The 14,181-nt window shown below is 33.1% G+C and overlaps 1 protein-coding gene across 1 annotated transcript; it reads right to left on the bottom strand.

Annotated features, from left to right (window-relative positions):
• Positions 1 to 11,154: 11,154 nt before the first annotated feature.
• LOC113855687 (DNA polymerase epsilon subunit D-like) lies at positions 11,155 to 11,603 on the bottom strand. Its single transcript, XM_027487317.1, has 2 exons — positions 11,465 to 11,603; positions 11,155 to 11,363 (listed from the first exon to the last, which is right to left on the bottom strand). Exons 1-2 carry the CDS (start codon positions 11,601 to 11,603, stop codon positions 11,155 to 11,157), a joined length of 348 nt encoding a protein of 115 aa, XP_027343118.1.
• Positions 11,604 to 14,181: the final 2,578 nt, after the last annotated feature.

Genomic DNA, 14,181 nt, shown 5'->3' with positions numbered 1-14,181 from the left:
GATGGACATGTCTTGAGGCCTAAGAATAAGTGACCATATATTATTTTTCACGAACTAATTATGTACTTCTTTTGTTGTAACTATCATTCATTATCTACTAGAGCTTTGTCAATAGTCTTGGGTTTTATTTTAGATACTAGTGTACTAGCAATTTGTTCTTTGAATGTTGATCTTATTTTTATTCAATCTAAAGTATCGCCAATAATTAATTAAGAAGGATGGTTACTTTTGTTGGTCCATCAATAAAGATCTTTCTTCATCTTTTAATTCAACGAGTGATTCTTTGTTAATCTCAAACTCTAAGTTTAATTTGTCTTTAATATTGATAGTCTCCTCTTAGACAACTCTTTAACATTAAATTTCTAAATACGAATCCTTCTACAACTAAAGTTTTCGAGTTATATATTTTATAAACCTTAGAGTTCATAAAATATTCTAGAATATACCTTAGTCAACCTTAAAAACAAAATATTCAATTTGATAATTGGTGTTAAGAATGTAACATGTGCATTTAAATGCATGAAAACATGATATTTTGAATTTTTCTTTCCTTTCACAATTCATGTGGAGTTTTATTCATCAATGATCTTATAAGAGTTTTGTTTTGGATATAAGATCAATTATTGATTTCTTCTATCAAAAAGTACCTTGGAATATAATTTCAAAAATTATTATTCCAGTTATTTTCTACAATGTATTATTTTCCTTTTCCACAACACCATTTTGTTGGAGTTTATGGAGAAAAAAAGTTATGAAATACATCAATCAAATCATTAAATGTGTCAAAATTTTATTTTCAAATTTTCTTTCATAATCATTTATAATAGGGATTATACATAATCCTTTTTCATTTTGAACTCTTTTGTAAAAGATTTTAAATACATCAAAATACTCATCCGTGTGAGTAAGAAAATATATTCTCATTTGAATCTAGTATGAGATCTACTATGAAAAGTCCATATCTTTTGTCAACTATTATTAGAGTTATAGTTAGATCAAATAAGTCTAAGTGAAGTAATTCAAATAGTCTGGATGTGGAGGCGATATTTTTAGGTTTGAAATAAATTTTTGTTTGTTTTTCTTATTAGTAAGCTTAACATATGTTAGCACTTTTAAAAGAAAGAGAATCTTGTTACAAGATTTTTCTTACAAATTTGTGAAATATATTTCAAATTGATAAGATCAAATTTTTTTGTGTGTGTCAAATTCACTTTTTATCTTTTTCAGAAAGTAAACATGTTATTTTGTGCATTTTTAGCTCATATAGATTTATTTTATGCAAATTATGGTGTCTAAATGCAATGAAAACTATAGAATTATCATAAATTTTTACTATACATTTATTTTTGTCAAATAAAACTTATATCAACTGTCACAAAATTGACTAATGCTTAGTAGATTATGTTTTAATCCTTTGACATTAGTACATTATCAATGGTGGGTAGTCCTTACCAATCTTAGCTATACCATCAATAATTCCTTCCTGATTTCTTTCAAAGGTAACTTTCCATTTTTCATGTGGTCTTAGTTTTTTTGATACCCTTATTTATTTAATACAGTAAGAAAAATAATTTTGAAGTTGAAAAGAAAATTTAAATTCAATATGTTTGCTCGCATAATACCAAGTGTGGATATATAAACATTTTATTTAATTTACTAATATTTAAGTGAAAAGTTGAAATAACATTAATATACATTGTTCTTATAAATTTACAAGAAGTCAACATTTGCAAAATATAACTTTAAAATATATTTGGACTCATCCACATCATTTACAAAATATAAAAATACGATAAGTTCTAATGAACAGTCTATCCACCAAGGGACTCAAGACGCTACTAGTCATCATCCCCGAACCATCCCTTTATCTTTGCTATCTCTTTTGGTGATAAGTCTTTGTCTTCATCAAAGTCACCCTCAACAGCTACCAGTTCAAGACCCGTGATCCTCTCGGCGGTGCAATGACTTGGTCTCCTATGCTGGTCATGGCCTAGAAAAGCATACACATAATTTCATGTATTTGGTGGCCTGGTCAAATTTCTATATATAATTACGCATACGGTATGGTGAATTCTACCACTGCTAGGGTAATCTAAGGATACATCATATCCTATAGTCATCTCTAAGGTAAATATAATACTATAACCATCATTATCACATAAAATAAAGTTACAATGGCATAATCGCTGCCACTCCCTAGCTACATGATCTATTCTACTGGTGATAAGTAACTCGGGCAAACTAACAAGTCTTTATTCTGAAACGTTATGTAAGAATGAGTCTATCTTCTTATTACCAAACATAAATTCACATTTAAGTCAAACAATACAAGCAAGGATAATACATTAATAAATCACACAATACAATCATATTCATATACATGCAATAATTATCAATTATTCAATTTATCACATTTCCTTTTTACTAATTCTTGGAGTTTTCATTTCACAATTTCACTGCCCCTGGGATCCCTTGAGGTTTTCCTTAGTATAGATAGTTGCTAGACAGCCACAACTACATGGATACAACGGGTGCTGACCCAGCCCTTTTTAGCAAAGCATGGTCAGGAGTTTAGGTCAGGAAATAAGTGTAAGGCCTGTAATCACATCCACCATCCTTATTTTCCTAAGATTTCTCAAATCACATCCATTTTCTACACTCCAGTATATCTCAGAACTATCAATACTTGTTCTTATCATTTTCCTTTCTCATTCTATTTCTTTTTTCATATCTCCTATCTCATTTCCATGTTTTTCATTTTCCTTTCTCACTAAAGTCTAAGACATTTTGTTGTTTTATTATCTTTATTTTATGTTTTTCTCAAGGAGATCCTAAATCTCATTCTTTACTTGACAAAATGCCAATTAATTTCTTGTTTGAGCTTGTTGATCTCATCATTCAAATGAAAGTTTTCATCACTTGTTTTTCCATATGAATAAAAAAACATTTTGTATGACATTATCTTTTCATGAGTTTATACAAATATGATTCATTTTCTTAATTACATGGTCCTTCTAAGTTGTCCTTAAGAAATTTGTGAGCTTTTTTCAATTGATCTTCATCACTTTTTGTGTTAATATTCTCAATATCTTTCCCAAGTGGACAATATCTTCATCACATTTTCTTAATTGCATGGTCCTTCTAAGTTTTTCTTAAGACATTTGTGAGCTTTTTTCAATTGATCTTCATCACTTTTTGTGTTAATATTCTCAATATCTTTCCCAAGTGGACAATATCTTCATAACATTTTCCTCTCTGTATATTTTGGTCATGTGCAATTTTGATCCTAACATTTCAAAGTGTGCAACGCAATGCCTTGTACTTTTGGAAGTGTGTAAAAAAACTCATATAATACTCAATTGTCCAAATCTTCGTTTCTCAGACAAAAATACCCTCAATCCCTAATCTCTCCTCTTTGTTGTGATATACATTTTTTAGGAGTACTTTTGTCCAAGAAAGGGAGAAATTGGACGACTAAGTAACAAAATAATTTTTTTGCACACTTTCAAAAGTATAAGATGTCGTGTTACACATTTTCAAAAGTTAAGGTCTAAATTATACATACCAAATATAAAAGGGAGTAAAATGAATTTTCTCTTTAAAATATATATATTATATTAACATTGAATGTAAATACTAGGGGTGGACAACAAATTTACAACCAACCAAACCCGTTAAAACTGAAGTAGAGTTTTAATATCTCGAATGGGTCAATTTGAAGTTAAAAATCAACAAGTTAAAATTTTGAATGTATTCAGGTATAATTGGTCGGGTGCGAGTTTAAGATTTGGTATCTGACCCGACTGATCTATATTATATATTGTTAATTATTATACATAGGCCTAACCCAACTTATACCTCTCAGTTTACTAAATAATTTTAGGGTTTCATTGTTTCACATTTTCAAAGTTTCTTATATTTTCTCTCTTGTTTGTGCCACTCTTCTTTGGAGATTTCTCATTTCAAGGTTTTGTTCTCACCATTTTTTCTTATCTAATTCTTCATCCCAATTAGCACTTTCCTGAACCATCTTGTTGGAGGTATCTTTGTAACAGGTTCTACCACCTGGCTTAGTTTAGTTGAGGACAGGATAGCATACGACTCAAGAGGAGTGGGAATAACATGTTCTATGGAGTTAAAAAGGCGCGTGCAAAATCATCTTCCTGACTTTGAGGAACTTTTTATGTTGCTCCCAAGTAGAGAGGGAGGAGTCTATCCAGAAGGCTTCTTGGCCTTGGTTTCCTCTTGTCAATCTTGTTTGTTCCTATTTAGAATCACGGTCCCGTTCCTTGCCATGTCTTGAACACTTTATCTGGTTAAGCCTCTCTGCATGCAATGGCAGTTTCCAAGGAGTACGATTGGAAAAGTTATGACTAGGGATTTTCTCCTAGACAAAGATAGGAATCATTTTGGACTTTAGATTTTCTCTGGTATAGAATAGGGTACGATTATTTTACCTAGTTCTCTCCTCTTTCTTTAGAAACAGTATAACCATATTGTAATAAACCATGACTTTTTTTCTTTTTTCTTCAATAATCTCTCCTTTCTTTATTGATTTTAGGATCAACGACCCTCATAACTTGAAGGTTTTAAAGGTGCAATAAAAACAGAAGCAAGTCTATATCTTTCTTTTCTTATCTTTTGCATATTTTTTAAGAGCTTAAAATTTTTAAAAATTTGCTTATTAGGGAAGTGGATTTGAAGAACAACAAGTCTCTTAATTTGAAGGTTCTAAAAGTATAACATGCTCAAAATTACATCTATATTTTTCTTTCATTTTTTTTTTTTTGCTTTGACATTTGAGAGCTTAAAATTTTTTATTTGCTGATTTACTATTCTTCAATGATATTCGATTTCTTATTTTTTAAAAAGATAGAAATATATAATATTTAGTTTCTAATATTTATTTTGGAATAGAGATAACGAATCAAATTTATGTTCTTGTTATTTTTTTTCAATTAGTTGAGAGCTAAAGAAAGACAAAAAACTCTTTAACTCAAAAGTTCTAACAATATAGCATAGTCAAAGGTAAGTTTAAATTTTTCTTTTATCTTTTGTTTGCTTTGACATCTCCGAGAAATTAAATTTTTTGAGATTTTATTCACTGAGTTATTATCCAGCAATGTCATTTTATTTTCAAAAGATGAAAATATATGATATTTAGTTTTCTATATTTGTTTCAAATTTACCCTTTTTTTTTGTTAAAAGAGTTTAACTTTTTTAGGTGGAAATTTTTTTGCAGGTTATAGAGATAATGAATTAAATTTATATTGTTTTTGTTATTTTTCTTAATTAGTTTAGCGCTAAAGAAAGACCAACGAGACATTTTAATCTAAAGGTTCTAAAAGTATAACATGCTCAAAGGTAAGTCTATGTTTTTCTTTCATTTTTTTTTACATCTCTAAGAACATAAATTTTTTTATATTTTATTTGTTGAGTTACTATTCTATAATATTTTATTTTATTTTCATTTTTTAAAAAGAATAAAATATATGATATTTGGTTTCCTATATTTTTTTCAGATTTTTTTTTTTGGGTTAAAAGTTGTTAACTTTTTTAAGTGAAAGTTTGTTTACTCAATATAGAGATAATGAATCAACTTATTAACTATATCAATGTGTGTTATTTGTTGTTTGCACATGATTTGCTTGCACATGTCTAATTGAGTTTCTATTTTTTTTAAAACTTTGGTGTATGTAAATTTGTATTGTTTGAACTATTATTCATTTTGCTTGCACATGTTCAATTGAGTTTTTTTTTATTTTTAAATTGCATATAATATGCTTACTTTAATGGTTTGATTCTATTTAATCAGGCATTGTTCATGTAATTTTTAAAACTTTAGAATTGAATATAGTAAATTGTTAGTGACTATGACTCCTTCATTGAATCAGCAATGGAGCAGTCTAGTGAAAACCCGCTTCCTATACTTACCTAACTAGCACCTACGTCTTTAAATGAAATTGAAGGAGTTGTTTTCACTAATTCTACCCCAACAGTAGGAGGTGGTGGAAGTGAGCCTAATATAGAATTTGTGGCAGTAATCTCATTTCTTCTCTTCCGAAAGAAAAAAGGAAGAGAAAATCAAACGCTAGTGGTTCTCAAAAAACTTCAACAGTTTGGGATCACTTTCTGAACCTGAATGTAAAGAACCTATGGCTGTGTTTAGTTATTGTAATAAAAGGTATTATTGTGACACTAAAGTTCATGGAACATCAAACATGTTAGGACACTTAAAATGTTGCTTTAAATGTACATACGCTATTAGCAATGATCCCAGCCAAAGAATTCTTACTTTTGGTCCTATTAAGAGTGGATAGAATTGTAATTTGATTGCTGCAAGTCAGAGATTCAATGTAGAAGCATGTAGAAATACTTTGGCCTTATTTGTCACCTTAGATGAACAACCTTTCAAAGTTGTTGAGGGTGAGGGATTCAAGATTATTTGTAAATAATTGTAACCCCAATTTGTTGTGCCTTCAAGATATATTGTGCCTAGAAATTGTTTTAAATTTTATGAAGCTATGAAGACAAGATTAAAAGCTCTTTTAAGATCAAATTATAATAGACTTTGCCTCATTATTAATTGCTAGACTTCTATTCTAAATCTTAATTACTTAACCCTCCCAACTCATTTCATAGATAATGAATGGAATTACCAGAAAATAATCATAAGTTTTTCAGTTGTTCCCAATCATAAAGGTGAGACCATAGGAAAGCATATTGAGGACATCTTAAGAGTCTGGAGCCTTAGAAATGTATTTAGTATCACTGTTAATAATGCTTCTTCCAATGATGTGGCTGTGGGTTATTTGAAAAAAAAGAATTAAGAGTTTTAGTGGGCTTATTTTGGATGGTGAATTCTTGCATATGAGATGTTGTGCACACATATTAAATTTGGTTGTTAATGATGGCTTAAAGGACATGCATGCTTTTATAACAAACATTTGAAATGCTATTAGATTTGGGAGGTCTTCACCTTAAAGGCTAGCTAAATTTAAAGAGTGCATTGATTCTGCTAAAATTTCTTCAAAAAAAAATAGTATGTCTTGATGTTCCAACTAGATGGAACTCAACATATTTAATGTTGGATTCTGCTAAGAAATTTCAAGTTACTTTTTAGAAGCTAGAATTTGAAGATGCAGTTTATTTGAATTATTTTGGGGCTGCTGGTACCCTCTACAAGTATTGATTGGGAGAATGCTAGAGCTTTTATTAAATCTTTTAAGATATTTTATGATGCAACAAATATTTTTTCTACCTCCGTTCAAGCCAATATACATGTTGCTTTTCACTGTCACAAAGCTCAGAGAACACTAACTAACAAGTGTACTAGGTAGTTGTAGCAAGTAATACAATTTAGAATTTAGTTTGAGTCCTAAGTATTGTCCTCAGGGATTAGTTATTTCAATTACCACTTTACAAATCAATAACTAGTTGAGCTAAACAAAATTTGGAGTGTTTTGAGCATTCGCAAACAAAAGTAATAAATTGTAGAAATCAAAAAATCATAGCAAAATAGAGTAACGAATTTGGTAATGGAATGATATGTAAATGAAGTTAGGAACAATTTCACCTCTTTATCAATTGCAAAATTGAATGAAATCTGAACTATAAGTTCCTTAATTGATTAATGATCAATTTCACTACATTAATCAAGTTTAATTCCTTGACTCATTGATCCTAATATTCAATTAGCTGTAACACCTCGAGTTTTTCTAATTCTTTTATGACAATTATATATGCATATGTTGTAACTTGAAGTGCATTTTGATTTATGTTGGTGATGTGGTATACATATATGTGTTGTGGTTTAAAATATGGATGTTGACTTATGGTTGGGCTGGAAATACTTGCGAATATAGGCTGATAGATACTATATTACAGGAATGTTTCTCGCTGTAGTGAGAAGGGTGCAGGTGATGAAAGGGCTACTGTGGCGTTCTCGCTGTTTGCCATAGCGAGAAGGTAATAGAGAAGGGTAATTTTCTGTGTTTATTCCCGCTGTAGCGAGAGGGTTGATGATGGTTTATTTTTTAGGTGTTTAAAAGATTTGTCGCAAATCCTCATCAAAATTTAAACAATTTAATGTAGTACTAGGGTTACCCTAGATTGTCTCCCGTGAACATTGGCTATTAATCTTCATTAAACATGTTGAAGGCATTAATTGAACAAGCAATTAAAATGGGGGGGGTTTTGTGGTTTCAAATCAAAATAAAGAGTAACAAACAAATGAGTTTAATTAGTTCAAACAATAGGAAGCAGCAATCCTTAGTTCATCCACAAAGATTCTATCCTCATTCCACTCAAGATTTAACATTCATCCTTTCTTCCATGAATTAGGTTAATTTAACAAGCGAAAATCAACCTTATGGTCCCAACGAAATTACGCAATTTGTTAGGCTCTAATCTCTCATCCCAAAATTACGCAACCTTAGAATTAAACCTAGGATTAAGCAATCCCTAGTTTAGAATCTCCTTAAAATGAAATTAGGGTTAATTGAGCAATACCCCCCTCATTCACCATTAAATCAATTCAAGAGACAAGGAAGAAGTAATTCATGAAAAGAAAGGAATTATATTATCATTAAATTCAAGGAACTCAAGAATCTATGCGGACTTACTAAGGATTACACAAAATTTAGCCCTCCATGGAAATGGGGGTCAAAATCGCAGTTGGAAAATGCAGAAAACTCATTAACATTAATGTAAAAGGAAGAGAAATGAGAAACTAAACCCTAGGTTGGACCCTTGGCTGTCACCCAAGGTTGCCCTAAGCTCTGGAAAATATCCTAAATTGAGTAAAGAAGAAAAAAGGTTCAAAAAGTGTAAGAACTCTCTTACCCTAATTTGGTAAAAATCTATTTATACTAAAGCTGGCGCCCTCCAAAGTAGTTACTCTCATTCTTTCATAGTAAACACGCGCAGCATCAGTTGGGTTTTGCCTCTCTGGAGTGATTACTATGAATATTCATAGTAATCACGCGCAGCACTAGGACAATTTGGACTCTCTGGAGTTGTCACTATGAATTTTGATAGTAACTACGCGCAACACCTTCAGTTCTCCATGCTCTGGAGTGACTACTATAAATATTCATAGTAACCACGCGCAGGTTTAGTGGATTCTGGGTTGCTGTAGTTGTCACTTTAAGCTTTGAAAGTGATCACTTTGGTCCCTTTGCTGGAAATGGCTTGCTGTAGTTGTCACTATCAATTTTGAAAGTAGTTACTTTCACCTCAAATTCCTCAAAATCCAATAATTCTTCAAAATAAGCTTGGGGATTCCTGCCACATTATTCAAATGATCAAAACATGTAAAATAAACTATATAAATCAATGTAAATTAACTAAAAACTAAGAAACCTATATTATTTAGCCTAATTGGAATATTCATCTTATTTTCACTATCTAAGTCTATTCTTTTCTATAAAAAGTAATAAATGATGTATAAAAATTTAGTAAAATGTGGATTCATCACAACCCAAACTTAAACTTTTGCTTGTCCTCAAGCAAACCAAAATTCAAGGACTTAAGTAAAAAGGGTTAGACTTACCCAACAAAAAAAAAATTCAAAATTTTCTGTTCCAATTTTTCAACTCTAATATGCATTTCCTCCATTTCAAAATCATGGAGTTATTCAACAAAGAAAGCACACTCATATCAATCAATTTTATGCAAAATCCCATACAAGTGAAACAAAAATTCAACAAGGTTCATCATACTTCACACAATGCAAAGAAATTATCTAGCTCACAAGGTGGTGTTTCACTCTTCACTTGTCAGTGTTTCAAGCTAGATATTTTCCCTCAACACATGCAAAGTGCTCTACCCTACCATATGCTTGCCCATATTCTCAATCTCCTTTGCCTTAATACAATGATTTACCTATCGAAAGAACTTGGTTGGCCACAAATAGGGATAGGTAAGGTTCAATTTGATCAAGGAAGGTCAAAAGCTCAAGTGGGTTTTCAAGATAAGGGAATCCTTTTGAGTGAGTGAATACATCAATTAGAATGAAATGCATCAAATGAGGTAGCCTAAGAGGTTCAAGCATTTTTCACCTTGTTTTTCATCATTTTTCATTATGTGAAGATCTCTTCAATCTCTTGGATCTTGCTTCATTTTATTTTCTTTCCTTTTTCATTCTTTCTTTTATGATTTATTGGACTTTGGCGACCACTTTTTTTTTTTACATGTATTTTAACATGTATAATGTTCACCACCCCAAACTTGAGAGGTTGCTTGTCCTCAAGCAACTACCATCAAAATCAACACCCCAAACTTGGTATTTGCATTCACGCTTGATGTTACTCAAAAGAAATACGTTCTTGATGGAAGGAAAAAAATGTTTTGGCAAACTAAGTTTTGGCAAAAGAAGAGGATGTAATGCAATAAGGTGCAAAGGTGGGCAATGATGAGTGGGTGTGTGTGTGTAAAGGAGGCCTCAATCATCTAGATAAAATTGCATAATGCATATTCAATTAAGAAACAGGGCAAGTTCTGGAGAATAAATGCAAAATGACATGGAATATACACACAGAAAGATAATTAGGGGCTCAATTCTCTACCATGGTAAAAATGGTGGTAATTACTTAACATCATGTGAGGATAAATCACCTTGCAAGAAAAGATATTCAGCATGGCATGGAGAGAAAATTATTTACAAAAGTAGAGTGTGTTCATGAATTGAATGAAAATTGCAATAAGAGTCTAAGATTGGAATTACAAAATTAGGTTCAATGAAAAAGAAAAAGAATAAAGATATATTTTTGTATTTTAATGTATAATTGTCCAGGGAAAATGAGGTTAAGAGTATATGAAATAGAGGCAAAGACTTTACCCCCCTTTCATGAATGATAGTGCCTCAACTCATGGGCAAAAAAAATTATGATTCTCTTGATGGAACTGAGGGCATTCTCTGCACAAAGAGACAATAAATTCAGCACCAGCAGAACAAAATAATTCAAACTCAGATAATATATATATATATAGCATGAAAGAGTTAAGTTGTTGTTCAGAGTAGAAGCAGTAAAGGGAAGATAAAGGCAGGGAAAATAAAAAGAAAACTGTACTAATTACAGGGAAATTGGCATAAAAAAAAATATGTACAATGAAAGAAAAAGGTAAATAAAGAACAGAAATAAAAATTTAAAACTATATTGCATCCTCATCAGAGCTGGAGGAGAGGTCATCATCATCAGCTGCATCAGTGTTAGTGTCCTCATCATCCTGCCCGTCTGCTGCTGCAACTGGGTCTGGTACTGGCTCACCCTCAGAGCTGCTATCTTCCTCTTCCTCCTCCTCTTCTTCTGTAGGTGTGAAAGGTGGGAGATCATTCTGAACTGCTGCTCGAAGATAAGGGGCTGGGAAGTGGGGGCATAGTAGATATGGTCAGCAGTCATCCCCATCTTTTTCCCCATGTTGAGTAACATGGTCTCTACAAGGGTCAGAGCAGCCTTCTGACCAGCATGTATAGCATCTTGTCGTAGAGCTATTTCCTTCAGCTGGTCTTTCATTTTAGAAGGAAGGCCTTTCTTCCCTACAGCTTGGGGAGGTATCTCTGGGGCTGAGCTCTTCTTAGCTTTAAATAGTTCCTTCACCATAGCTGTGGTGATGCAAGGAGCTGCTCTGATTTTCTGCTGATACTCCCCAAAGTCAACTCCAGCATCCTGGCAGAGCATAGTAATGATGGAGGAAAAACCCATGGAGTCCTTCTTCCTAGCTAGGATCTCCATGATGGCATTGCTGATAACATCGCCAACATGGATGGGCATCCCTGTCATGATGGCATAAACTAGCTCTGCCCTCTTCACTGCCAAGGTAGATGAGTGCATGACTAGCATGACGGAGCTAAGGATGAAGATGCTCCAGACTTTGGTAGGTGGAAGGAGGTGCTTTGTAGTTAGGTTCTTGGGCTGGAGCTTCATGTCAAACTCCCAGTTCTCTCCAGCCTTGCATATTGCTTGAAGCATTGGCTTGTAGTCCTTTTCCTCCAAGTAGCTGAAAGTAGTGTAGTCCAGCTGTCCAGGCCTCTTTTTAGGAAGAAGGATGTTGAGGATCCTCTGGATGTTGACAGGGTTGAAGTCGATCACCTTGCCTCTGACCATGGAATGCCTGTAGGGGAAATCATCTCCCTTAACCCTGAAGGCATTTGCATAGAACTCTTGGGTGATGTCCTTCCACCCATGCCCAGCACATGTGGTGAACAAATCCCACCCCCTTTTCTGGATTTCCTGCTCAAATTGGGGGTAGGTCCCTTTTTGCAGGTCAAAATTCCTGTCCTGCACAATGTGTCGCCTGAGAATATTGGCTTTGAAGAAATTCTCATGAGCCAGGGATCGAAATCTGGGATGAGGCCTAGATGAAGAGGCAGCAGCTGTCTTGGCTCTCTTGGCCCTGGGTGCGTTCTTTCTGGGAGTGTTTGCCATTAATCTGCACATAGAAAAAGGAATAAATGAGTGATAGTGCATAATTAACCCTGTAGCAAGAATTTCATACCATTTGGAAATGAAGGAGAGAAAATGCAGGCAATTTACGGCATTGTTGCAGCAGAAAGTAGCTACTGTGATGAATGAAAGCAGTTACTTTGGCAGTAAAGCATGACAGAATGCAGAGGTATTATGTGGATATAATTTCATAGCAAATGTGCAGAAATCAGAGAAAATTAAGACAAATCAGAGTAGTTCTGCATGCAAAAGTAACTACTATGTTAGTTGGTAGTAACTACTTTAACAGTGAAAGATCAGACAGTTAAACACATGCAGAGTGATCACTATGAATTACAGGTACCTACTATGACAGCAATAACAGTTCCAAAATGAAGTCCATAATCCATATGTTTAAAATGTAGAACAGCATATGTCATATAATGAATCATGGTTTGCAAAAGAGGTTCATTTGATGGTCTGGAAAATTTAAACACAGTGTGCATTTGGATCCAATCAAATGAATTCTCAACTTCTGAATCAGGCTGTGAAAATGCAGAGAGCATAAGAAAATGCAGAGAACATATATATAAAATGCAGAGGATGAATTCCACTAGATCAGCTAAGGTAAAAACCATGTGCAGCAAGATAGGTCTAATTTCAAATCAAATTTCCAGAATTCAGAGCAAGTAGTAAGTGAAAATGCAATTACATGGTAGTGCAACTGAATCAGATCAGGAATGAGTGTATGAAATGAGCAGACACAATATATTCACAGAGAGTAGTTACTATGAATGTTGATAGTAACTACTCCAGAGCAAAAACACTTCAAATTCAGAAAGGGAAAATGCAATTTGATTTCTAACCATGAGAATATGAATTTTTAATGCATAGAAATCACATTCCAGACTAAAACGAACCTAGGGGAAGCAGAATTTCAGCATTACCTACATAGTAATCACTACGAATTATGAAAGTAGCTACCCTAGGGTTCAAACATGACAATTTGCACACACAGGATCAAATTAATCACCCTACTAACTAAATCATGTAGTTATCCTTGCAAAAACTGATTCTAACCAGTAATTTCAACTCAAATTGGTTCTAATTAAAAATCCCCAATTGAAAAATGAAGAACCCTAACGCAGAGAGTGAGGAAGAGGAAATTACCTAGATTGGAGTTCAAATGCAGTGCAAAAGTGTAGGGAGTTGACGTTCAGATGCAAAGAATTTAATTCGAGGGAGTGGGTGCTCAGGAAATTAGAAGAAGAGTGAAAAATTTCTCAGAAATGAAGAGTGAGAGTGAACGTGAAACAGGTCCTATTTATATAAAAATGTTGGGCGTAGTTACTCTCAATATTCATAGTAGCCACGCGCAAGGGTTTCAGCAAAAAGGGGTGCGCGTGGTTACTATGAATGTTCAAAGTAATCACTCCAGAGGCGCCTTTTCTCAGTTGTTTTAAAAGAGGTTGCGCATGGTTACTATGAATATTCATAGTAACTACGCGCATCAAATGTTCAAAAATTAGTTTCTGTAGTGGTTACTATGAATATTCAAAGTAATCACTACAGAGGCGCCCTTTAAGTGTATTTTCCCAGGGTGCTGCGCGTGGCTACTATGAATTTTCATAGTAGTTACGCGCAGACCAATGAATTCAAAAGCCCTCAAAGTGGCCACTATGAAAATTGAAAGTGAGAACTACAGAGAGCAAAGTCACATACCTTGGTGGAAAGTGACCACTATGGCTTGGGAAAG

This window comes from Abrus precatorius, unplaced genomic scaffold, assembly GCF_003935025.1.
Source record: "Abrus precatorius isolate BTA unplaced genomic scaffold, Abrus_2018 Scaffold11, whole genome shotgun sequence".
Taxonomy (NCBI): Eukaryota; Viridiplantae; Streptophyta; class Magnoliopsida; order Fabales; family Fabaceae; genus Abrus; species Abrus precatorius.
Note: the sequence above shows the minus strand (reverse complement) of the source record. Positions and strands in the feature narration are given on the sequence as shown.

What these genes read in the sequence shown, in the direction of transcription:
- LOC113855687 (XM_027487317.1), bottom strand. Translation starts at nt 11,603, where the DNA reads ATGGTGAAGGAACTATTTAAAGCTAAGAAGAGCTCAGCCCCAGAGATA. An exon ending in ACAAGATGCTATACATGCTG is followed by an intron (nt 11,364 to 11,464) that starts GTCAGAAGGCTG and finishes CCCACTTCCCAG; the next exon opens with CCCCTTATCTTCGAGCAGCA.